Source organism: Odocoileus virginianus, chromosome 6 (assembly GCF_023699985.2).
Source record: "Odocoileus virginianus isolate 20LAN1187 ecotype Illinois chromosome 6, Ovbor_1.2, whole genome shotgun sequence".
In the NCBI taxonomy this organism is placed as follows: domain Eukaryota; kingdom Metazoa; phylum Chordata; class Mammalia; order Artiodactyla; family Cervidae; genus Odocoileus; species Odocoileus virginianus.
In genome coordinates this window covers 64545464-64572266 of record NC_069679.1, presented here as the reverse complement: position 1 = coordinate 64572266, position 26803 = coordinate 64545464, and the positions used below count along the sequence as shown (strand labels likewise).

General features: G+C 43.0%; 1 protein-coding gene across 2 annotated transcripts in view; it reads right to left on the bottom strand.

The window, feature by feature from the left end:
- Nucleotides 1-26803, bottom strand: part of FNTB (farnesyltransferase, CAAX box, subunit beta) — an 86494-nt gene that overhangs the window by 12863 nt on the left and 46828 nt on the right. For both annotated transcript variants that reach the window (XM_020879193.2, XM_070469486.1), the window contains exons 5-8: nt 15998-16144; nt 15828-15911; nt 10064-10150; nt 2164-2293 (exon numbers count right to left, since the gene is read on the bottom strand). In XM_020879193.2, coding sequence (XP_020734852.1) covers nt 2164-2293; nt 10064-10150; nt 15828-15911; nt 15998-16144 — 448 coding nt within the window. The remainder of the gene's footprint in view (nt 1-2163; nt 2294-10063; nt 10151-15827; nt 15912-15997; nt 16145-26803) is intronic.

Sequence of the window (26803 nt, the reverse complement as noted above, 5' to 3'; positions counted from 1 at the left end):
TGATTTCACACCATTTTTGGCAAGGAAATTCACCCCAGGTTTCTTAGCACAGCCCTCGGTCCTTGCAGAACCAGGCGCAGAATCCACTAGCCCTGGTGAACGAGGATGGGCCTGTGCATCTAGCCGCTCTGCTGCTCCAGGGCAAACTGGCTAGCTGACAGAATAGCCTTTACTGTGAACCTATAAAATGGCTCTTGGTGTCACTCAATGGTCACACGTGATACATTCCTCCCTTATCTCCAAGTTTTCTAAACACACTCTACTTCCAACATCAAGATAGTCAAGGGCTTGGCCTCGAGGAACGAGCAGACCAACTGGCTGAGCAGATAATATTTCCACGTCCCTCCCAGCCCCTCAAGACAGTTCCAGCCCCAGTCAGGATCTCAAGGAGCTGCTTCACCAAACTGAAAGGTACAGAGAAGGGCATTCCCCTGGACCTACGTTTTACTACACTGAGTTCCTGAAACGAGTGACTGAGGACCCCCTTTGGAAGAACCAGTCCAGCCCTCCTTTAATTAACAGTTGTAGAGTTTAGATTATATCCCTGTTCAAGGCAACACCACCCAGAGTCACAATCCTAAAACTCTTAGAAAGACACACACAAAAAACTGCACTGCAGGTACACACACTAATATATCCCCAGTCAGTCTTACATGAACCAGTGCTTTAGGACTGATGCCATCTAAAGAAAGTAGGTGAAGCGTTACTCAAGAAAACAGGCACTACAGTAGGGAGTCCATTCTTCATTTTTGCTTACCCCACAGATTAAGTGTTTATAAGATAGACTAATTTTTTTCAGTGCCTAAGCCCATGGATTTATTCTGTTTCCCTTGGCTATGTGAATTCATAAAATATCTCAGATATGGGCCCTAGTTCTCCCAGAGCAAACAGAGAGAGGGAGTAGTTTGGGTAAGAAGGATGCCCCTGCTACAGACCAGGCTGATTTATGTATATTATCTTCTCTGGCCTTCAAAGAACTGTTACCTCTACCTTATGTAGAAAAAGAGTTGAAGTTAAAACAGATAAGACAATTTTCCCAAGGTCATGTGGCTATGAAGTGGCAGAGAAAGGGTTCAAATCCAGAACACTGTTACTGGAACTGAGACATCTGCTTATTTCTTATTTCTGCCTGGGAGATGGGGCTTTTATGTTTCACATCTTGTCAGTGATCAGGTTTTTAAATGTCTGATAAACTCTAAGTCTATGCATAAAGTTAGCCATTTGGGCATAAATCCTTCAGGCTTTAAGAACCTTCAAGAAGAGTATGCTACAGGAGGCTTCCTAAAGGCCAAGACAAAATGCCACTGGTCATATCTGTCCAGGGAAAAATATAAACGCTCTTGGTACACCATGATGGGTCTCACAAGTTTCTACAATGCAACCTGACATCTGAACTTAGGGAGAGGAGATGAATGTCAGGTGCGGCTGATTTGCTTTGAGGTCGTAAGGGAGCAAACGCTGCACCAAAGACAGCTCCTTGGTGGCTCCATGTGTGTGTCCACCAGGCCTCCAATGATAATTTAGCTACAATCTAACAAGTCCCTGAAGCTGACTGCACCCTGGATAAAGAGTTCACTCTGAATAATGGGCAGGAGCTTGGAGTTGAGACATAAATGCCTGGGCCACCCGCTCCATGTATCCCCAGCTGGGACCAGCTCATGTAAAGGTTTAGTAGCTACCTAAACATTCACATAGTGCAGTGGGTAATAAAAGCCCGGCTTCAAAATGCTCAAGGCTCTCCTCATGACTTCTCCCAGGAGAATCTTCCTAAGACACGTGAAAACCTCTAGTTTTAACAGACTGAAGCTATACTCTCCTAGAAGTAAGAGGCAGGTACTGTGGCCCTCCCCAGTTGTCTGAGGGACTCAAGAAGGCTCTGAGGTTGGCCTAACACACGATGTAGAAGGTTCAGATCAGGAGAAGGAAAGGCAGGAAGAAGGGAGCCGAGACCGAGAGCAGATATTCACCCCCTGCACTCTCTCGTAATAGTGCTAGGCAATACAACAACTACATCTGAAGCTTTGTACAGGACTGTCAGCCCAGAGCTCAAGGTAGGAACTGACAGCTCTTCACACAGACAAACGTCCCTGACCCCGGCATGTCTGAGAGGTCACATCCCAGGGGCCTGGGGCCTGAGGGGAAGACAGATCACCAAGTACTTACTAGTAAGCTCTTCAAGTTCAAGGAGCGCTCCTTCTTGAGGATGACCAGCGCAGCCAGGCCACAGAATGTGTAGCCGCCATGAGCTTCCATTCCTGGTACCCCGCCAATCCCACCTTCCCAATTCTGACACCTGGGAGGAGGTCGAGAAAACCCGACTGAGTGTCAACCAATGAGCACCCTGGATGGCAAAGAGTGAAGTGGCTCAGCTTAAGGCATAAACTGCTGCAACTATATTCAGTATCTTGTGATAAACTATAATGGAAAAGAATATGCAAAAGAATATATATACATAATGGAATTAATTTGCTGTACACCTTAAACACAACATTATAAATCAACCCTTCTAATTCTACTTTAAAAATTGAAACTATGAATGGAAAGATGCCAGCGAATTAACTTTTAGAAATGCCTTTTCCTCCGCCTGCAATGTGGGAAACCTGGGTTTGATCCCTGGGTCAAGAAGATCCCCTGGAGATCTTGTGATGGCTATCCATTTCAGTATTCCAGCCTGGAGAATTCCATGGACTGTATAGTCCATGGGGTTGCAAAGAGTTGGACACAACTGAGCGACTTTCACACTTTCCTCCAAAAAAAAAAGAAGGAAACATAGTCTACTAACAAACAAACAGTACTTCAAATCATTACTTTTTGGAAAGAGTTATAAAATCATATGTGGTGGTAGTGGTGGTGATTTAGTCGCTAAGTCATGTCCGACTCTTGCGACCCCATGGACTATAGCCTGCCAGGCTCCTCTGTCCATAGGATTCTCCAGGCAAGAGTACTGGAGTGGGTTGCCATTTCCTTCTCCAGGGGATCTTCCCGAAATCATATGTATACTGTGATAACCATCAGTTTAAAATAAAATTGAAAAATAATTGCTAATTATGGTTATCTTTTAACACAAATCTATTGCTGATACCCTTCCTTTTTATTTTTCTGTGTTTTCAAAAAGATTCAGAATGAACATATATACTTTTATAGCTATCCAATAAACTTATTTTTCCAAATTACAAGTTCTTATATTTTCAAATTATTAATAATTATTGGGATTATAAGATAATTAGATAATGTAAGCTAATATAGAAAATATGACTGTATTTTCTAGTCACAGAAACTCTTTGGCCCAGCAATATTAGGGTCATTTCTAGGAATTAAAGGGATTCCCTGATAGCTCAGTTGGTAAAGAATTCACCTGCAGTACAGAAGACCTGGGTTCGATCCTTGGGTTGGGAAGATGCCCTGGAGAAGGGAAAGGCTACCCACTCCAGTATTCTGGCCTAGAGAATTCCACGGACTGTATACTCCATGGGGTAGCAAAGAGTCGGACATGACTGAGCAACTTTCACTTTCACTTTTCACTTTCTAGGAATTAATCCTACAAAGTAAGTACGAATGTGTCCAAAGACTGGATTATAAGAATGTTTCTTTGTATCCCCATTTATAATAGTGAAATATTAGAAACAACTCAGAAACTCAATAGTAAGGGACTGGTTATATAAATTATGCTATATCCATATAACAGAATATTATATTCATTTTAAATGACATTACAGAAGTATACTTTAAAATGTTCCAAATACGTTACATGAAAAAGTCATAAAATGATAATGTACTGCATGATTTTTCTGGAATTCTGGAAAGATAAGAAACAAACGAGTAGTTGGTGACTTTAGATTTTCTTTTTGCATGCCTTAATAAACCTGTTTTATTTGTGTGATATAAAATTTTCCCTTTCTGTGTATTTTCATATAACACAGAACTTTACTTCCAATGATCTACTCATATGTATGTAGAGTCACATTCCCTACAGGCGTGTCTGCCTCAGAAATCCTCACAGGTGTACAGATCAATGAGCACTTAATCCAACTTTCAGGTGGAAGAAAATGGAATCTGTAGTACTTCCTATCTTCCAGGAACCTCTCATTAAAGGAGAGGCCTTGGGAATCCAGAGGCCTTTTTCAGAGAGGCCTGATAACCTCAGATACGCAAATGACAGCACCCTTATGGCAGGAAGCGAAGAACTAAAGAGCCTCCTGATGAAAGTGAAAGAGGAGAATGAAAAAGTTGGCTTAAAACTCAACATTCGGAAAGCTAAGATCATGACATCTGGTCCCATCACTTCATGGGAAATAGATGGGGAAACAGTGGAAGACTTTATTTTGGGGGGCTTCAAAATCACTGCAGATGGTGGCTGCAGCCATGAAATTAAAAGACATTTGCTCCTTGGAAGGAAAGTTATAACCAACCTAGACAGCATATTAAAAAGCAAAGACATTACTTTGCCAACAAAGGTCCATCTAGTCAAAGCTATGGTTTTTCCAGTAGTCATGTATGGATGTGAGAGTTGGACTATAAAGAAAGCTGAGCGCCGAAAAATTGATGCTTTTGAACTGTGGTGTTGGAGAAGACTCTTGAGAGTCCCTTGGACTGCAAGGAGATCCAATCAGCCCATCCTAAAGGAAATTAGGCCTAAATATTCGTTGAAAAGACTGATGCTGAAGCTAAAACTCCAGTACTTTGGCCATCTGATGTGAAGAACTGACTCATTTGAAAAGACCCTGATGCTGGGAAAGACTGGGAGCGGGAAGAGAAGGGGATAACAGAGGATGAGATGGTTGGATGGCATCATCGACTCAATGAACATGCTGCTGCTGCTGCTAAGTCACTTCAGTCGTGTCTGACTCTGTGCGACCCCATAGATGGCAGCCCACAGGCTCCTCTGTCCCTGGGATTCTCCAGGCAGGAATACTGGAGTGGGTTGCCATTTCCTTCTCCAATGCATGCTAAGTTGCTTCAGTGGTGTCCGACTCTGTGCAACCCTATGGACAGCAGGCCACCAGGCTCCTCTGACCACGCGATTCTCTAGGCAAGAATACTGGAGTGGGTTGCCATTTCCTTCTCCACAATGAACATGAACATGAGTTTGAGTCAACCCCGGGAGTTGGTGATGGACAGGGAGGCCTGGCGTGCTGCAGTCCATGGAGTCACAAAGAGTAGGACGCGACTGAGCGGCTGAACTGAACTAAACCGAGGCCCAGCGAGTTCACAGCACAGAGTCAAAAACTGCCTGCTGCCCCCTGAATAGCTTCTTCAGCATCCTCCATCCCTCAACCCCATGGCAAAGACACACAAAGCCAAATTTTCTTTCCAATGCATCTGGCTTCTTGGAGCATAGCACAGCTCAACTTTGAAAGCTCTGATGAGTGAAGAATATGCAAGGGACCTCTTAATTTTTTTTCTTAACTTTTCTTAACTCAGCTTTAAAATTTTTTGAGGTTAAAAAAAAAGTTTAAAAGAATAAACAATAAAAACTTATGATTCCTGCTGAGCCTGAACTCTTAGTTCCTCTCACCAGCAGTAACCACTGACAGTTTCTATGTCTCAGTCTCTTTCTCTCCACACACACACACACACACACACACACACACACAATATGCATTTATTTACATATTCCACTTTCCATCCCTTTGTTTTCACATGCATGAGAGCAATTTAGCAAAATTCTTTGGGAGTTTCTTCTAGCTAAGTATAATGGATTGAAAAGAGCCCAGTAAAATGAAAGTAAAGGAATTTTAAAAAAGGATAAACCCATAAGGATAAAGAGAATAGGAGAGGATATGAATACAGAGAGGCGATAACAAAATTGTGAAAGCTGGAAAAGGATGAAGATAAGAAGTAACTGACTTAACAGAGCCGAGAAACCTACACCAGCCCTGGGAGGGAAGGAGGGATGAAGCAACAGAAAGCAAGGTGATGTTCTCCGATGACAAGCTGAGGAACGCAAGCTACCCCTAAAGTGGGAAGCTTTTTAACTGGTGGTAAATTGATAAAGAGACTCAGTTAGACCTCCAGGTACCCAGCAGATGGGAGGTTGCAGGGGCTGAATCAAGAGGTGTGAATTCCAGGATTTCCAGCACAGCTGGGAGCAGGTGGAGGTACTGTACTGAGCAGGAGGATTAAGTGGAAGTCTATGATCTGAGCAAAAGCACTCCCAACCCCTTTCTCTGTTGTTGTTGGTGTTCAGTCGCAATGTCATGTCTGACTCTGCAACCCCATGGAATGCAGCCTGCCAGGCTCCTCCATCCATGGGATTTTCCAGGCAAGAATACTGGAGTGGGTTGCCATTGCCTTCTCCAAAGGATCATCTGGACCCAGGGATCAAACCCACATCTCCTGCATTGGAAGGGGGATTCTTTACTGCTGAGCCACCAGAGAAGCCCCCTTCCCCTATTAGAGTTCACAAAGCTGGCTGCCAGCTTCATACCATAACCAGGAATCTAGAAGGTTCTCTACATAAATAGATAAGCCCAAGGGAAAAATCCTACGGATACTGATATATGAGAATTCCCCCATAAATGGCTGGATCCCAGGGCACTCTGGCAAACATAGCTCTCCATCAGCTTTCTAGCACCTGAGTCTTAAATATGAACATCAGACATTTGAGCAAAGGCTCTTACGTGAAAGAGATTTTTATGTAAACATGACATAGAAATAAAACAAAAATAAATTGGAGGAAATAACATAAGGAGCAGAAGTAAACTTTTTAAACACTGCAAGGACAAAATATCCCTGAAACAAGAACAAGAGAGTACATAAAAAAGAAGTATTCTTTTTTTATATAAATGGAGATTAAAAATAAGCTTTGAAAAATTTTACATAGAATTACAGAAATAAAAACTCAATAGAAGGATTAGAAGATAAAAGGTAAGAGAACCTCTTAGTAAGTATGGAAGTAAAGTACATGCAATTCTAGACTGAAGATACCTGTTGAGTACCCAGCACCATGAACAACAACAAAAAGTCCTATCATGGCTCATCATCATGAATTTTCCAAACAGCAAGAATAAGAGAAATAAGGCAGAAACAGACAGTGGACTGGGAATACAGTGGACTGGGAGGCAGGATCACACAGTGGATACCATAACAAGTTTTACCACTTAAATTTCTTTGTATTTCAGCTTAATATCAAATTCAATATCCCATCATTTGACGCATATGGAGACTATGACATGGAGAAGTTAAACAACTTGACCAAGGCACAAAGCTAATAAATGACAAAACTGGGCTTCAAACCCAGGCAGTCAGAATCCTGCAAATACTAATAACTACATGCTCTGGACAAAACACACTAAAACTACTTCCTGAAGTCTCAGCAAATGAAAAAAGGTGGGGATTTGAAAGTTGGAACAGTCAGTCCCTCCTCTCCCCCATTTCTCCCTTTTCTTTTTTCCCTGATTTGCCCTGAGGATGGCTACAGTTGCCCAACAGTGTCAAGCAGGTCAGTGGAAAGGCAGCTGAAACTGAAAGCCCCATATTTCTGGCAAGAAGAACCAGAATGACAGAAATTGATGAGGAATCCCAGAAAGAGGAGAGTCAGAGAAGGAAAACACCAAATCCCACGTTTAAACTTCGCTCAGGTTTCTACCTGACCCTGAATCACACATGCACTAGACACATTGAAAGCACTTTCTAACTAAGAACTGACCCAAGAGCTGAGCCCCTGCCCACTGCAATCAACTAACCAAGATGACTGCCTGCTAGAAGAAAAAGATCAACACTCTTTAAAGCAATCTAATGACTCCAGTTTCTACAACATAACATCACAACGTCCAGTGATGCAAGCTAAGTCATTTCAGTCATGTCTAACTCTTTGCAACCCTATGGACCAGAGCCCACCAGGCTCCTCTATCCATGAGATACTCCAAGTCAGAATACTGGAGTGGGTTGCCATGCCCTCCTCCAGGGGATCTTCCTGACCCAGCGATTGAACCCATGAGTCTTATGTCTCCTGCATTGGCAAGTGGGTTCTTTACCACTAATGCCACCTGGGAAGCCATGATGTCCAGGGTACAAGCCACTTGACACAGGCACTCAGGAAAACGTGACATGTCAACTCCAAGATAGCCAGATGTTGAAATTTCCAGGCAAGAATTTTAAAACAGATATTATAATTTTATATTTATCTTTATGAAGAAAAATATGCTTGTAATGAATGAAAAAATGGGAAATCTCAACTGAGAAACAGAAGGTATAAAAAAGAACCAAACCCAGGCCACCTAGCTTAAAAGGTTATGTTCTCAATGTTTAAACTAGAGCTCCCCTACTATTAAGTATTACATACCAGGTCCTCAGTAAAGGTTGGCTATCATTATGATCAGTCTTTTAAGCAATGACACTGGAAGCCATAAGATAATGGAGCAATGCTTTAAAAGTCTGAAGGAATATAATTTATAGTTTTCAATTTAGAAGTCTCTAACCAAATAGCCATCAAGTGTAAGACTAGAATAAAAATAATTGCAAAATCTTAAAAATCTATCTCCCAAGTTCTATTTTTTGGGATGGATCTGTTGGAATAAGTGATTCATTCAAATGAGTAAGTAAACCAGGAGAAAGGAGGACTGGGGCTTTAACAAAGCAGAGAAGTGAAGTGAATTTCATGCTAAAAGGAAGCTTCTGGATGCCTACTGTGCAGCAAGCTGAGATCAATATGTCCAGACTGAAGCAGCAGGGCAGAGACCCCGGGGTAGACAACTCAAAACACACGAGCACACACATGTACACAAACATACACACACAAAAGAGAACTGATAACATTACCTGAATTGTTTGACCATATTGAGAGTAATTTTATAGCTCTGGCAGAAAATGTGGGAATTAGGAGGTAATGATTAATTCCAGAGGGAAAAAAAGTCGTACAAAAAAGTAAATATGATCATAATATATCATTTGATTTAGCTGAAAAGTATATTTTCTTAGCAGTAAGTACTACTTTGATAAAAATTAAGATATAAAAAATAAAATAATACAGCTTGGATATAATCCCTCAATAGTATGTATAAACCTACTATACCTTTTTTTAAAAATTATGAAATAATTGGAAGGAATCAGGAAAGCATAGCAAATAATACAAATAATCAGTTACAGATACAACTGAAGTCTCCTGAGTACAAGTATGCATGTGCGCATTCTAAGCCACTTCAGTCATGTTCAACTCTTTGCGACCCTACAAACTGTAGTCCACCAGGCTCCTCCGTCCAGGGGGATTCTCCAGGCCAGAATACTGGAGTGGGTTGCTGTGCCCTCTTCCAGGGGATCTTCCCGACCCAGGGATTGAACCTGAGCCTCCTGCATTGGCAGGTGGGTTCCTTACCACTAGCACCATCTAGGAAGCCCGAGTAGAAGTGCAGACTTACTGTAATCTCATTTTGTTTGCTTTCTTCCCAGAAGTAACCACCATCCTAAATTTGGTGCTTATTCTTTCCAGCATGTTTTTATATTACTACATGTGATTCTTCCCATAAACAATACAGAATTGTTTTGCATGTTTTCAAATTTCCAGTCAATGTGCTAATCTGCGTGTTTTCTTTAACACTTTTTTTACAGTAGTTTTAACACTATTAAACTCAATAGTGTTCTGAGATTCACCCATATTGATACATGTAGCTTTAGTTCATTCATTTTAATTGCTATCTTATATTCCAATATGACATCACAACTCATTTATCCATCTCATGCTTACGTTTAACCTGTTTCTAGCTTTATTTACTATTATAAATATTTGTCTCTCTCATGCATGTATGTGAGTTTCTGGAGAAGTGGAATTCTGAGGTCATCAGCAAGAACATTTTTGAGATATTTCCAAAGTTCTCTTCAAACTGGTTTAAATCCATTTAGACTCTGACTAATATTGTTTACCCAGAGTTTTGATCCTTGCCAATCACATTAAAGAAAACTGGAAAAAAGAGAACTTTTAAAGTATTTTTGAAATGTAAAACCTTTCAACCATAAGATGTCTCTTGTAATTTTACATTCCCTTCTGGTTCTTCTGCACTTCCTTTATTTTTCAGAAGTCTTGACCGCCTTCTGTCTAAGAAACAGGACAAATCCCAGCATCTCTCACCTTGCAATCCATTCAGCAGTGCCCTCAAACAGGTCTGGGGTGATGATGTTGGTCAACGAAGCTACCGAGGCAGCACAGTACGCACTTCTGGAAGGACAGAAATAGAGGGGCAAGTGTCACACTCTCAGAAAGAGCTCAAACAGGCTCACTGAACTTCTTGGGTGGATTGCTCTCTGCCTCATAAGCTGTAATCACCACCTGTCCTCACTCCTGTCCTCACTCTGGTCTCCAACCAGGAGCTCCGACATTCCATTTGGATCAAATTCCTCACAGTATGGTCTCAGAGAAAGAACATGACATTCTATTCTCCCTACCTCCACATAGTCAAATCTCTACACCAGACAAAATAACAGCCGTATCAATTTATGTCAACAGTGAATTCAGCTCTTCTTTCAAAGATCTACAATGGCTCCCAAAATTCCATGCTGTCGTTCAGGTATTTCTGAGATGCTCATTCATTGAGCTGTCAGTACTGTTCTTAGATCCAGGACGTGCCATGATTATGGCATGGACACATTAAAGGTTAACCGTATTTCTTTCAAATAGACAACCTCCAAAGCAGGCTGCCAGACCACATGGCTGCGTGGACCAAGCAAGAGGGACCAGAATAGATGAGCTACTCAGATCCATTCCTTAAGACTTCTAGAGAGATAAAAGAGTTTTGATTTCAAGCACCCCTCCAGTACACACACACACATACATACACACACACACACACACACACACACACACACACACACACACTTTAAATAGAAAAAAGAACATATCCTACTTGATTTAGAATAATTCTTGCCATTCCATCCTGCCAGCCCTAATTCTTCTCAGGACACATTTTATTTCAGCTTCTCCCTCTAGTAGAGAACACATCTACAAACCGTCTTTTCTTTTCCACTATAGGCTTCCCAGGTGGCGCTAGTGGTAAAGAACCCGCCTGCCAATGCAGAAGATGCAACAGATGCAGGTTCGATCCCTGGGTAGGGAAGATCTCCTGAAATAGGAAATGGCAACCCAATCCAGCATTCTTGCCTGCAGAATCCATGGACAGAGGAGCCTGTCAGGCTATAAAACTCATGGGATTGCAAAGAGTCAGACACGACTGAAGCAACTTAGCACATGGTCTTTTCAAACATCCAACATCCCAGTTTCATTTTATGTTGAAGACAAACCTGTTTGTTCTAATTTTCTTTCAAGATCCTTTATCTAAGGGCTCCTAAGGAATATAAAAGAAGAGTCGAGCTACCATATTGTTCTATATGGACATAATACTAAGTCAAGCATACTGAAGCATTCCAGTGAGCTGCAGGTATTATTCCCCCAGCATTTTAATCAGCCTGCTCACACTGGCCAAAGGCACAGCGGAGGCTGAGTTAAACCAGCAAGCATGAGAAGCATGCAAGAGTCCTTTCTGCCAAGTATTATCATCTACCATAAGCTAACTTCGAAAGTCTGACCTAACTCCTCTCAGGTCTTGAGTCTCACAAAGGGGTTCAAAAGTGTTTGCTCTTGAATGTGAATATAACCTCTGAGGTAGGGAGGCAGTCAGCAGTGTGGTCTGTTTCATAAACGGAAGACCTGAGATCTGCTGCCAGACCTCACACTGAGATAATGAGTGAACAAAATACACTTTTCCTGAGCATCAGCTTCTTCTGTCCCTCTATCCAGTCGCTGTATCTCTCAAATTTGTCAACTACCCTCTATCCTCCTGCTGTCACCCGAATCTAAGTCATCCTTAATCTGGGTCAGTTTCCTGTCCAGTCTTCCTCCCTCCAGCCTTGAAACCAGAGGATTTTCACTAAAACACCATAATGCATTCACGTGTTCCTTTTAGTCGCTAAGTCGTGTCTTTGCGGCCCCATGAACTGTAGCCTGCCAGGCTCCTCTGTCCATGGAATTCTCCAGGCAAGAATAGTGGAGTGGATTGCCATTTTCTTCTCCAGGGGATCTTCCCGACACAGGGATCGAACCCAGGTCTCCTGCACTGGCAGGCGGCTTCCTCACCACTGAGCCACCTGGGAAGCCCAATGTATTCACCATAGAATTTCTAACAAAACACAAATCAGATCATGTCACTCCCTTCTTAAAACTTGTCAGTGGCTTCCCGCTACCCTTAAAATAAACTCCAGACTTCTCAAGGAGACTGCAGTGCTCCTCGGGCTGTTCCCAGCCTGGCCAGCCAGCTTCATTCTCTGCCTGCCCCCCTCTGCACTTCAGCAACACTGACTTCCTCCTTCCCCAAACACACTCTACACTCTGTTGCCAAAACTTTTGCAAATGCTGGGTCCCTATCTTCCCACTACCCTCCCAGAATACTCCAGGCTACATAACCTAGATTAGGAGGTCAGGAATAAATAATTGCTTCTTTCTTAAGAGCTGAGGGGAAAGACGGTGTTGGTTACAAGTTGACTTGGATTAGTGGCAGTCCATGGGAGCTGTGAATGCCTGAGTAAGCTCATCTCAGAAATGAGGAGTTGTGACAGACCTGAAATATCAAGAAATCGGTTCTAACCCAGGAGACAGGCTAGCCTCCAGATGCCACAGAGTCCCCGTCAACTGCTGCTTCTCTTCAGGTCAAATCCACCTGGCAGCACTCAGGAGCAACTGCTGATGCTCCCAGGCAAAGACAATTCAAGGAAAATCAAGTGAAAAGCGATGGAACTGGGGCACGAGAAATCATGCCGAGCGGGGGAATGGGACGCAGCCTGTAGGCTGCATCCATCGTTCACATCTTTAATCCTCTGCAAATGTAAAGCATGGCTCCAACGGCAGGATGTTACCAGAGGAGGTATATGGTTACAGAGCTCCTCAGAAACAAGCCTATTTTATTGGAGGGGCTTCCTTGCATTTGTCTGGCAGATATGAATAAGAACACGGAAGGAAACCGACACCAGAATGAGTAAGTTAGAGAATAATCATATCTGAAAAAAGTAAGCAATGAAATGCCAAAGCTATCTTGCCAGGGTTTGCCTGCTTTCACCTATAATCTCAGGAAACGTTAAAAGGCTACATTTGGAGTATCTGCAGAACAGGATGAAAGTGCAGTGAACAAGAGGGGAAAAACACCCTTTATTTTTTTTCTAAAGATGTCAACACAATACTGCTTCTTCTCAATAGTTATATTGGCTTCACTGGCATTGTGATCAGTTGCTAAGTTGTGTCCAACTCTTTGAGACTCCACAGACTATAGCTCACCAGGCTCCTTTGTCCATGGAGTTTTCCAGGCAAGAATACTGGAATGAGTTGCCATTTCCTCCTCCAGAGGATTTTCCTGACACAGGGATCGAACCCACGTTTCCTGCATCTCCTGCATTGGCAGGCGGATTCCTTACCACTGAGCCACCCAGGACGCCCTCACTGGTATACACAGTGCTAAAAACAAGACAAGAGGCCCCAGGAGTCCCTTATGCTAACTCCACATCGCCAAACCAAGACGTCATCATGGTTTCTGCTCTCCCAGAAATGAGATCTCCAACCAGTCAGGAACCACCTGATCAGCACTAGTGAGATGCTCTGCCGGTCGACCCCTGCCGGCCCCTCAAGGAAAGTGGCTTTGCAACGGCCAACCCACACTTTGGTAAGTGCCTGATGTTACTTCCTTGTCCTGGGCCCCTTCTGCCTACCGAGGTCTCTCACTGTGCACAGCTCTCCTCAGGCTTCCTTCCTATCTGCGAGATGGGATGCTGCCCTATTCTAATCAATTTTTGCTCAAATAAGTTATAAAATTTTTAACATGCCCCTGTTTATCTTTTAACAACAGATACTGGGGTATTGTGATATAGTAAGAAACATATATTTGGTCATTTTGGCACAGAGATCTTAAAACTAGTGGAGTTTCCTGAGTAATGGGGTGAGAGTCTTGTAATTCATAACAAGCCCCGTTCAACCATATCTGAGTTTATATTACTGAGGTGACTCCTGGAGGATGGGGGCTGGCTGCCAGAGGAACCAACCATGGGATCAGAGGGTTGGAACTTTCTGCCCCACTCCCCAGAAGACTGAGTTAGTCACCAATGGCCGATCAGTTAAACAATCATGCCTACAAAATGGCTGTGGCTGCTAAGTTGCTTCAGTCGTGTCTGACTCTGTGTGACCCCGTAGACGGCAGCCCACCAGGCTCCCCCGTCCCTGGGATTCTCCAGGCAAGAACACTGGAGTGGGTTGCCATTTCCTCCTCCAATGCATGAAAGTGAAAAGTGAAAGTGAAGATGCTCAGTCGTGTCTGACTCTTAGCGACCCAATGGACGGCAGCCCACCAAGCTCCTCCGTCCACGGGATTTTCCAGGCAAGAGTACTGGAGTGGGGTGCCATTGCCTTCTCCGTTACATAATGGAACCTCCATTAAAACACTCTAGATGAAGAAGTTCAGGGAGCTTTTGGGTTGGTGGACGCACCCAAGTGCCTGTCAGGAGGGTGTCACACCCCAATGTCATGGGGACAGAAGTTCTCAGACTTTGGACCTTTCCAGACCTCATCCTATATGTATGCCCCTTCATGTGGCTGTTCATTTGTATCCTTTATGCTGTCCTGTATAATAAATGGTATTAGAAAAATGTTCTCTGAGTTCTCTGAGCTGTCCTGGAAAATTGCTGAACTGAGAAGGGATCCCTGATTTACAAATCAGGCAGAATTGGTTAACCTGGGAACCCACTGCTTGTGACTGCTGTCTGAAGTGCAGACAGTCTTGTGGGACCGAGCCCTTAACCTGTGGGGTCGGTGCTAACTCTGGGTACTTACTGTCATTAATATGAGGATAAACACCCCCACATTTCAGGTCAGAGGTGTTATGAGCAGAAAAACAGTTTTTCACATACCCAGGTTTCCAGATACCTAGTCTTATTTTATGGTTTGAACAGACAGGTTACAAATAGAAAAACCATTCATGAAGGTCTCTGCAGATAAAGGTTACCTCCTTTTATCTGCAATGTGTCCTGTGCTCCACAACCTTCATGGTTTTTCTTGCCCTATACTTTCAAACCAATAAAGCCAGAGTATTTATCTACTCGTGTAGAGGACAACACATTTACAAATAGGCAACAAGATGGCTTTGCTATAGAAACCTCATAACAATTTATTTATCAGACTAAACAATAATAATTTAGTATATATCTCAATGACCCACTGCTTGTGAGAAATGACTAAGTCAGTGAATTCCCTAGACATTTTATAGGGAACCTCCTGCCAGGTGAGTAAACAACTTGCTAGGTACATCAGACAATTCTTGAGAAAAAAGGATTATTTTGAACCACCTGGTTCCAATCAGTTAATGCCACTGTTTTTCATAGACTCCACTAGCCCCTAAAGGTTTCTGCACTGCCCAAAGCAGTTCTCATAGAGGTGTTAAACATTCTCACGCTTTCATCAAATACATTCAGAAAATATTTACTAAGTCCCCACTGGGCCTTCTCCTCCCTTCCCATACCAGAGAGATGAAAGATTATATTACACTATACAGTTACATCCATGGTGTATCATCTCATACCAAACAAATGCAAATGTATTTTTCATTTTTAAAACAAAAGCATTTGATTTTGTTTCTGTGTTACCTGTGTTTGGCATCTACATAAAAGAAGTCAAGTGACAATGAGGCCTGATGACATCTGTCCCATTTTTGCAGGGATTATAAACCATGTCACTGACACATCTCTCTGTGTGACATTCAGTGAGACAAGGTGGCGATTTCCTGTGTCCTTCCCTGGGTTTGGCATCTCTGATGGCAGATAAGCCTGAGAATCTGCTGATGCAGCAGCCTGAGAAAAACCCCACTCACCTCACGTCCACCTCACCTCCATCATGCATGAGAAAAGAGCCATCGGGCTGCTTCAGCGAGTACAAATACTGGAGAAGCTTCTCTCTGAGAAGACGGGGAGGGGATGGTCAGCGCAGTGTCAGCAGACGGGAGCCCAGCTGGGTGTCTGGTGCTGCTGGCTTTGGCTGTACCTGTTAATGACGTCATAGGCCTCCTCGGTGCCAATGATGCACAGTGCGTTGACCGCTGCATACGTGGGTGCAAGGTGTGGGTACTGGCCAGGGCCCCCTCCAAAGCCACCTTCTGGGCTCTGACACAACTCCAGGAACTGACATACGCTAGGTACATGGCCAAAGGGAAAAACAAAGACAGCATTAATTCCAAAACACCGAATTCTACCAGAGTCCAGGCCATTCCAAGGCTCTGAAGGCCCAAAGAGAAGAAACCCCCCTTCCCACCTAGTGAATATATACTGAATACATCTACTGCTGCTAAGTCGCTTCAGTCGTGTCCGACTCTGTGCAACCCCATAGACGGTAGCCCACCAGGCTCCCCAGTCCCTGGGATTCTCCAGGCAAGAATACTGGAGTGGGTTGCCATTTCCTTCTCCAATGCATGAAAGTGAAAAGTGAAAGTGAAGTCGCTCAGTCGTGCCCAACTCTTAGCAACCCCATGGACTGCAGCCCACCAGGCTCCTCCATCCATGGGAATTTCCAGGCAAGAGTACTGGAGTGGGTTGCCATTGAATACATCTGTAAAGGACCTAATTCTCTACCCCACCTTGATCAGCTTTGTATGCCCTCCTTTCTGAGCTTTGTAGTTAAGCATTTGCCCAGTTGTGAAGCCAGGAACAGAAGGCCGGGCAGAAACATATAGCCCTTCATAGAACTGGAGTAAGTCTCATGCTTCTTGACCCACTCCTTCCCATACTTTTCTCTCAATTTGCCACCCCAGAGCTATGGAACCAGTCCCTTCTCCTTGCCTTTGGGGTAGCTCCCAGGTTTTGGATTTTGCCTAAATTGTGGTGATGCTCAATTACTTTTTCCCCCACTAACTATGCTGATCTAGAGCCCTCACATAGGCCTATCAGAAATATCTAAAGAGGTACATTCTCACTCTCATTGAAGCCTAAGCCCCAGTGGGCTACTATATTCATATCACTGACAAGAACACAACCAGTAATGCTGAAGAAGCTTAAGTTGAACGGTTCTATGAAGACCTACAAGACATTTTAGAACTAACACCCAAAAAAGATGTCCTTTTCATTATAGGGGACTGGAATGCAAAAGTAGGAAGTCAAGAAACACCTAGAGTAACAGGTAAATTTGGCCTTGGAGTACAGAATGAACCAGGGCAAAGGCTAATAAGAGTTTTGCCAAGAGAACACATTGGTCGTAACAAACACCCTCTTCAACAACACAAGAGAAGACTCTACACATGGACATCACCAGATGGTCAACACCAAAATCAGACTGACTATATTCTTTGCAGTCAAAGATGGAGAAGTTCTATACAGTCAGCAAAAACAAGACCAGGAGCTGACTGTGGCTCAGATCATGAACTCCTTATTGCCAAATTCAGACTTAAATTGAAGAAAGTAGGGAAAAACCACTAGACCATTCAGGTATGACCTAAATCAAATCCCTTATGACTATACAATGGAAGTGAGAAATAGATTGAAGGGACTAGATCTGATAGACAAAGTGCCTGATGAACTATGGATGGAGGTTTGTGACACTGTACAGGAGACAGGGATCAAGACCATCCCCATGGAAAAGAAATGCAAAAAGGCAAAACAGTTGTCTGAGGAGGCCTTACAAATAGCTGTGAAAAGAAGAGAAGCGAAAAGCAAAGGAGAAAAGGAAAGATATTCCCATTTGAATGCAGAGTTCCAAAGAACAGCAAGGAGAGATAAGAAAGCCTTCCTCAGTGATCAATGCAAAGAAATAGAGGAAAACAACAGAATGGAAAAGACTAGAGAACTCTTCAGGAAAACAACAGAATGGAAAAGACTAGAGAACTCTTCAAGAAAATTAGAGATACCAAGGGAACATTTCACACAAAGATGGGCACAATTAAGGACAGAAACAGTATGGACCTAACAGAAGCAGAAGATATTAAGAAGAGGTAGCAAGAATACACAGAAGAACTATACAAAAAAGACTGTAATGATCCAGATAACCATGATGGTGTGATCACTCGCCTAGAGCCAGACGTCCTGGAATGTGAAGTCAAATGGGCCTTAGAAAGCATCACTATGAATAAAGCTAGTGGAGGTGATGGAATTCCAGTTGAGCTATTTCAAATCCTGAAAGATGATGCTGTGAAAGTGCTGCACTCAATATGCTAGCAAATTTGGAAAACTCAGCAGTGGCCACAGAACTGGAAAAGGTCAGTTTTCCTTCCAATCCCAAAGAAAGGCAATACCAAAGAACGCTCAAACGACCACACAACTGCACTCATCTCACACACTAGTAAAGTAATGCTCAAAATTCTCCAAGCCAGGCTTCAGCAATACGTGAACCATGAACTTCCAGATGTTCAAGCTGGTTTTAGAAAAGGGAGAGGAACCAGAGATCAAATTACCAACATCTGCTGCATCATCAAAAAAGCAAGAGAGCTCCAGAAACACATCTATCTCTGCTTTTTTGACTATGCCAAAGCCTTTGACTGTGTGGATGACAATAAACTGGAAAATTCTGAAAGAGATGGGAATACCAGACCACCTGACCCGCCTCTTGAGAAACCTATATGCAGGTCAGGAAGCAACAGTTAGAACTGGACATGGAACAACAGACTGGTTCCAAATAGGGAAAGGAGTATGTCAAGGCTGTATATTGTCACCCTGCTTATTTAACTTATAAGCAGAGTACATCATGAGAAACGCTGGGCTGGAAGAAGCACAAGTTGGGATCAAGATTGCCAGGAGAAATATCAATAACCTCAGATATGCAGATGATACCACCCTTATGGCAGAAAGTGAAGAGGAACTAAAAAGCCTCTTGATGAAAGTGAAAGAGGACAGTGAAAAAGTTGGCTTAAAGCTCAGCATTCAGAAAACTAAGATCATGGCATCCGGTCCCATCACTTCATGGGAAATAGATGGAGAAACAGTGGAAACAGTGAGAGACTTTATATGGGGGGCTCCAAAATCACTGCAGATGGTGATTGCAGTCATGAAATTAAAAACTTTCCTTGGAAGGAAAGTTATGACCAACCTAGATAGCATATTAAAAAGCAGAGACAAAGGTTCATCTAGTCAAGGCTATAGTTTTTCCAGTGGTCATGTATGGCTGTGAGAGTTGGACCGTGAAGAAAGCTGAGCGCCAAAAAATTGATGCTTTTGAACTGTGATGTTGGAGAAGACTCTTGAGAGTCCCTTGGACTGCAAGGAGATCCAACCAGTCCATCCTAAAGGAGATCAGGCCTGAATGTTCATTGGAAGGACTGATGCTGAAGCCGAAACTCCAATGCTTTGGCCGCCTTGTGTGAAGAGTTGACTCATTGGAAAAGACCCCGATGCTGGGAGGGATTGGGGGCAGGAGGAGAAGGGGATGACAGAGGATGAGATGGCTGGATGGCATCACTGACTCGATGGACATGAGTTTAAGTAAACTCATGGGGTTGGTGCTGGACAGGGAGGCCTGGTGTGCTGATTCATGGGGTCGCAAAGAGTCGGACACGACTGAGCAACTGAACTGAACTGACAAGAAACAAGCTTCCAATGGAGTCTGCCTCCATGGTTAGGAGAATGAGAGGTGGGCTTCTGCACACTGAGCTCATGGTTGCAGACTTCAGCACTGCCAACTCCTATCACAAGAATGCATGCCAGGGACTTCCCTGATGGTCCAGTGGCTAAGATTCTATGCTTCCAACGCAGGGGGCCCAGGTTCGAACCCCAGTCAGGGAACTAGATCCTGCACACCACAACTAAAAATCAAAGATCGTGTGTGCCACAACTAAGACTTGGTGCAGCCTAATAAGCAAATACTTTTCAAAAAACAAAATAAAAGAAAACAAGAATGTATCCCCAGCTATGGGCTTTTGAAGAATTTTTCAGAAACTCCAGTGCTTTCACTGAGGGAAACCGCTATATTGAGGGTTGGCCTCTAAGCCCTCCCTTCCAAGCATGGCATCAGTTTGCCCAGAAGTTATCTTCTTGCTTTAGATGAAACCAAGAGACCCCCTCTTTGTCAGAAGGTCCTCTGAAGTTCATTGGAAAGGAGACCCCAGGAGAGTTCTCAAGCTGTTTCCCCAACATAGCACGATCCCAGCTTCCTATTAGGACAAGGCCTCAATTAAGAGCATGTGTGTGTGCAAGCTCAACTGCATCCTACTCTTTGTGACCCCATGGATTGTATGTAGCCCTCTAGGCTCTTCTGTCCATGGGATTTTCCAGACAAGAATACTGAGTGAGTTGCTATTTCCTCCTCCAGGGGATCTTCCAGATCTGGGGATCAAACCTGCATCTCCTGCATTGGCAGGTAGATTCTTTACCACTGTGCCACCTGGGAAGTCCCTCATTTAAGAGAACCAGGGGCAAATCTGAGTCCTTCTAGTGCTCAGACAGCCTTCTTTTCCTGGGCTTTTCCATCTCATTCCTTCTTATCCATGATGCCAAAGAGATCACACAGTCTTCTTGATCTCAACTAAGACATGAGTTAATGACTGCTCTCCCAGGTCGTATTTGATTACTTTTGATTTCAGGCCTGCTACATCACCTGGACAGAGGCAGCCATAGAAACTGCTGCTGATTTCCTAGTAGAGTCCTGAAACTGTCACAGGTTAAAAGCAATACACACTCACTTCATGTTCCACCCACAATTTTACTGTAGGAAACACATAGATTGAAACTAAAGTTGATAATCAGAGAAATGCAATACACCTGACCCTGTAGCCTAAAGTCTGGAGTAGGCTGGGATCTGAATGTACCAGAGACATCATTAAATCACCCCTCCATGCCAACTGTCCCCAGCTGACAGGCTACATCTGAGTGACTCTGAGGCTGTGTTGGGCTCGGCTCTTCTGAACTCGGAGGCACTTCCGAACTACAGAACATTTTGATCCACAGGCTTTCCAACTCGTACCTTAAGGAACTGGCAGACTGACCACGAAGCTACCAGCTGTCGTGGGCACAACGCCGAGCAATTCTGAAAAGCAAAATGTGAATGACACTCTAACTCTTCAAAGGGGGAAAAAAAACTTATCTTAGAGACCAGAAACTCACCAACTTAATTTTAAAAATCGCAAGCAGGAAACACTGAGCCAACACCAAGAGGGGCACATTTTGTGAAAAACAAGTATTCATAAATCACTTGTTCCATCATATGACTAAACAATCTAGTAGATCAATTTTCTTTCAAGTCAGCAAGGCATTTCGTTCTCGCTTACGTGACAATTTCCAAGAAAGTGGGAAACTATCTTCTAGATCGGGGTTCTAAATAAACCCCAAATGCATATATTGGAATCACTGCTGCTGCTGCTGCTAAGTCGCTTCAGTCGTGTCCAACTCTGTGCGACCCCATAGACGGCAGCCCACCAGGCTCCCCCATCCCTGGGATTCTCCAGGCAAGAACACTGGAGTGGGTTGCCATTTCCTTCTCCAATGCGTGAAAGTGAAAAGTGAAAGTGAAGCCGCTCAGTCAAGTCTGACTCTTCGCGACCCCATGGACTGCAGCCTACCAGGCTCCTCCACCCGTGGGAATCACTGGAGGGCTAATAAAGAACACAGACCCAGACTTGCTGAAGCAGGAAAGAGCTGGGCCTCTGTATTTTTACCAAATGCCCAGGTGACGTGGATATACACAAAGTTTGAATACCACAAGTCTTTGTTGTGTAATTAGAATCACTTTGGGGATGTTTAAAAAAAAAAAAACCCAACACCCAGGCCACACCTAGTAGCAATTAAATCAGAATCACTGAGGGTGGGCCCAAGCGGCAATAGTTCTAGAAATTCCCCATGTGACTCCAGTGTACAGCCAGGTTTCAGGGCTTGAGTGTATATGGACACCACCCAAGGATCTCGTCAAACTGCAGATCTATTTCAGCAGAACTAGAAGGACCAGAGATTCTGCATGTCTAGCAAGTTCCCAGGTGACGGAGATACTGCTGGTCTGGGGACCACATTTTGGGTAGCAATGTGATACATCTGCTCTGTCCAACAGGTAGCCACTAGCCACATAAGGCTATTTACATTTTAATTACATTAATTAAAATGAGCTCCTCAGTCACACAAGATGCACTGCAACTGCTCAATAGCTACATGGGACTAGAGGCTGCCACAAAACATAAAACATTTCCATTGCTTTCGGAAGTTCTATGGGACAATACTGCTCTATCACCCAGCTATTAAGAAGTACATAAAACCTATAAGAGGATCAAGTTCAAAGCAAGAGTATCAACGATTTACTCAGACTTTTAGGGGATGATTAAGGATAGATCTAAAGTGGTTGATTCTGGACATCACTGTCACCAGTGTGGATGAAGGACTTAAAAGCATGCATAGTATGTAAGCAAATAATCAAAATAAGCAGGGAAATCTCTAAGGAGAGGAAGTCCAGAATAATATTAAACAAATCAGCAGTCAACAAGAATAAAACAAATGAGGGGGTTCCCTGGTGGCCCAGTGGTTGAGAATCCACCTATCAATGCACGGGACACGGGTTTGATCCCTGGTCCAGGAGGATCCCGCATGCCTTGCAGCAACCGAGCCTGTGACCTGCAACTATAGATGCCCACATGCCCTAGAGCCCACGTTCCTCAACAAGAGAAGCCACCACAATGAGAAGCCTGTGCACTGCAATGAAGAGCAGACACTGCTCTCTGCAACTAGAGAAAGCCCGCATGCAGCAATGAAGACCCACTGCAGCCAAAAATAATAAATAAAGAATAAAACAAATGAAGCAGATATAAGTAGCAAGTAATGTACTCAGGGATGGCAGGGGTGGGGGACAAAGTATGTAAAGTGGGAAATAACTAGGAACTCAGCAGAAAAAGGACCAGAGGTTAGGGTTCATGAGTTGTGAACACTAATGAAAATGCTTCTTAAAAGCATCATAAACACAGTATTGTCAGAACTATAACTGGTTCAAGACTCCATTTTCCAACTCAAAGGAAACTGAGAACAGAGTTGTAAATATGTCTCAATACAGAACTGATTCCAAGGTTTACTATTACAGAATACCACAGTGAGGAAGCTACCCAGCAGAGTACCTCAAGTATACCAAGGATAGGGCTTCCCTGGTGGCTCAGATGGTAAAGAAACTACCTGCAGTGTGGGAGACCTGGGTTCGATCCCTGGGTCGGGAAGATCCCCTGGAGAAGGGAACAGCTACCCACTCCAGTATTCTGGACTAGAGAATTTCATGGACAGAGGAGCCTGGAGGCTACAGTCCCTGGGGTTGCAAAGAATTGGACACAACTAAGCGACTTAAAAAATACAAAGGATAATTTCACAAATTTTCGGTAAAGAAACAAAAATTAAAGCTACTCTATAGCAAGAAGAATTTAGTTTAGATTTAAGAAAAACTAAAGTTGGTTACTTTAAAGCAGAGTTTCACCACTGTGGCACTATTGATACCTTGGGCTGGACAATTCTTTGTTGTAGGGACTGCCCTGTGGAGAACATTCAGCAGCATCCCTGACCTCTCCCTATTAGATGCCAGCAACGCCTGGTCAAAAAATGCCCAGAAGACAAAAGAAGACACAAGCTATCTTCACTGAAAGATAAGGAAACAGACGCATTAAATTTAAAATTAAAAGGAGAGATATTTAAGGAGCTATTCAAGGGACAAGCTACTGATAAACTTTCGAAAGGGAAATAACAAAACACTGGCACATAAAAATTTAAATTTAATCTTTGGCAAAACTTCACAAATGGAAAGGTCCTAAAACAATTTTTAAGCTAAAGATAATTTTCAGATCTTATAGAAGCTAAAAGACCTAACTTAACACTGCCATGGTTTCCCTGTGGCTTTCATTTTACTCCATGTGTTTCATTAAATAGCTTTCAATAATGAAGCATGGGATTCTCATTCAAAAAATGCTTCCTTCAATGCTAAAGTCATTAATAAGGCAAATGCACTTCGTGTGGCTCCAAAATATTAATTTATTTGAGGTGAACACACATGTAAATTTATGGATACAGTCTCTTAAGAAGGGCACACTTAATTCCTATAAATATATTGGTATTAAACATATTATTCTTGAAATGAATATATTATCTTTGAAAGGTCTGACACCAGCAGTAAAAGCCTGGCTTTGCTGGCTCTGGTCAGCAGTCACAGGAGCTAACAAAAGTGGTTTGTCCACTAGAGGGACCTCAGCTTGTCATATTGTTCCCAGGACAAACAGAAGCACAAATGTGAACAAAATAGGAAAGAGAAAGAAACCCACGTGTGTGACTGTGTGTGTGATGCACACTAGGTCAGAGGGCAGAGAGGACAGTAGAAGAACAAACGCCAGAGCTAAACACACCCTCTATGTCACCGTAACATTTGTATAAAGAAGAAGGAAAAAAAAAAAACCTGACCATATTTTCAAAGTATTTCTTCTCCCTGTGCAAAATAAATAAAAAGGCAATCTCCAAAATTAGGTAGTCTTTAAAAAAAAAAATCCCCATATTTTAATAGAAGTCATTAAGATTTCTCAATTTCTTACTAAAAAGAGTTTATCCTCTTATAAGTCAAGCTACTAGGCTCTGTTCATAACAAATATTATTGGCACCTAGAATTAATTGCCTGCTAGGCATAGAACAAAGTTCATTATTGGAAAGTCTAAGTAATTCTTTAAAAGTTTGTTAAATTGATGTTCAGAAGAACCACAGGTAAAGCTTTGAAGGTGGCTGTGAAACAGAAAATTTCAGTCATTAACTATCAAGTGGCTCCTGCAAACAGGACAAATCAGCTTTTAAATTTTAAAACATTCTTTTGATTACAAAGCAATAGATTCATCGTAGAAATTTTAGAAAATGCAAATAAGATTAGAAAAGAAAAAAATTACCTTTAACCCCATCATCCACACAAACAACTCCTATCATTCTGTTTTTTCCTATGTGTAGAACCACCTTTAATTTTAATCTATAAAAAATGAATCTTTACCTACCTTTTTTCATTTAAATCATGAGTATCTCTATTAACACACGCATTTTTATATATAAATATAGTACAGTATAGTGAAAGTCACTCAGTCGTGTTCAACTCTTTGCGACCCCATGGACTGTACAGTCCATGGAATTCTCCAGGCCAGAATACAGGAGTGGGTAGCCTTTCCCTTCTCCAGGGGATCTTCCTAACCTAGGGATCGAACCCAGGTCTCCCGTACTGCAGGCGGATTCCTTACCGTCTGAGCCACCAGTGAAGCCCATATATAAATACACACAATTATGTATATACACAAATTTTTAATTGTGGTACAACTGACACATAACATATTAGGTTCAGGTGTACAACGTTATGATTTGATATTTGTATATACTGTGAAATGATCATCATAGGCCTACTGAACACCTGCTAACTTTTTAATTTTTAAGTGGCTGCATAATATTTCTGTATGTATCATGACATAGAGACTTCACCTAAACTTTACACTTATAGCATCCCCAACTGTTGATATTTAGGTTGTCTCCAATTGCTTAGTGTGAAAAGCCCTTCAACGGGCCCTCTCTTCCTAGCTGATACTGCCACAAAAGCTGCTCCAACATTTATTTCCTCAGAAAAGCTTTACCTATACAACACCATAAAGCACCAAAGAATTGATGCTTTTGAACTGTGGTGTTGGAGAAGACTCTTGAGAGTCCCTTGGACTGCAAGGAGATCAAACCAGTCAATCCTAAAGGAAATCATTCCTGAATATTCATTGGAAGGACTGATGCTGAAGCTCCAATACTTTGGCCACCTGATGCGAAGAGCTGACTCATTAGAAAAGACCCTGATGCTGGGAAATACTGAAGGCAGGAGGAGAAGGGGATGACAGAGGATGAGATGGTTGGATGGCATCACTGACTCGATGGACATGAGTTGGAGCAAGCTCCAGGAGATGGTGAAGGACAGGGAAGACTGGTATGCTGCAGACCATGGGGTCACAAAGCGTCGGACAGGGCTGAGCAACAGAATAACATACAACCTAGTATACAACCTAGAAAAAGCTCAAAATTGATGCTGATCCAAGTTCTTCCACTTCAGGAAGCCCTTTATCATCTTCCCACTTCAGATCGCTCGGCATCTGCAGGAGGCCTCCTTCCTGCTCCAAACCGCTGATCCTCTAGGGGGCGTCTGTACTTCACTCTCGCCGACTCCTCCCCATTCTTTTGTCTTCTCTCACATCCGATTTTCCCATTCCATCAATCCTGACTGTGTATGTGAGGGGTGGGGGGAACTTCCCAAACAATCCACAACCCCCAACTGGTATTTCAAAAACACACAGGCCTTTATTTTGACAATTAAATTCCTGTTACTGCAGAAACTGTGTCCAACTCTACATCCAGAGCTAGAAGCAACTCAGCTTGCAGCAGCCCTGTGATGTGGAAGACAATGCATATTTTTCCTCTCCCTCTGAAAGCACTGTACACATCACAAGGGTTAATGGCCTAATTCTTTATTATCTTTCCTATCCACATTCATCACAAGACACCCTGCCCAGGAAGGCAAGAATGAGAGGTTATTGTTAAGACGGAATGAATGAGACAATGTGTGTTTCTGTTCTTCTGACCTGACAGCGTGACCCAGGCAGAGGGACTGTGGCCAGGGAGGAGCATGGGCTGGCCTCCATGCATCCCGGCACAGCTGTCCCTGTGCGCTGCCGGCAGACAAACCTTTATATATATGAAGTGTGAAGGGATGAGGAGCCACAATTAGGACACCCTCTGCAGAAGCGCTTTGGGAAGAATCTTATTCAATAGTTGCTTAGATCTCTAATCATTAATGAGAAGTTTAGGAAGACGACGTCCTGACATCTGTACACCAAGCCGGTAACACATCCACTGCCATCAAGAGCCATAC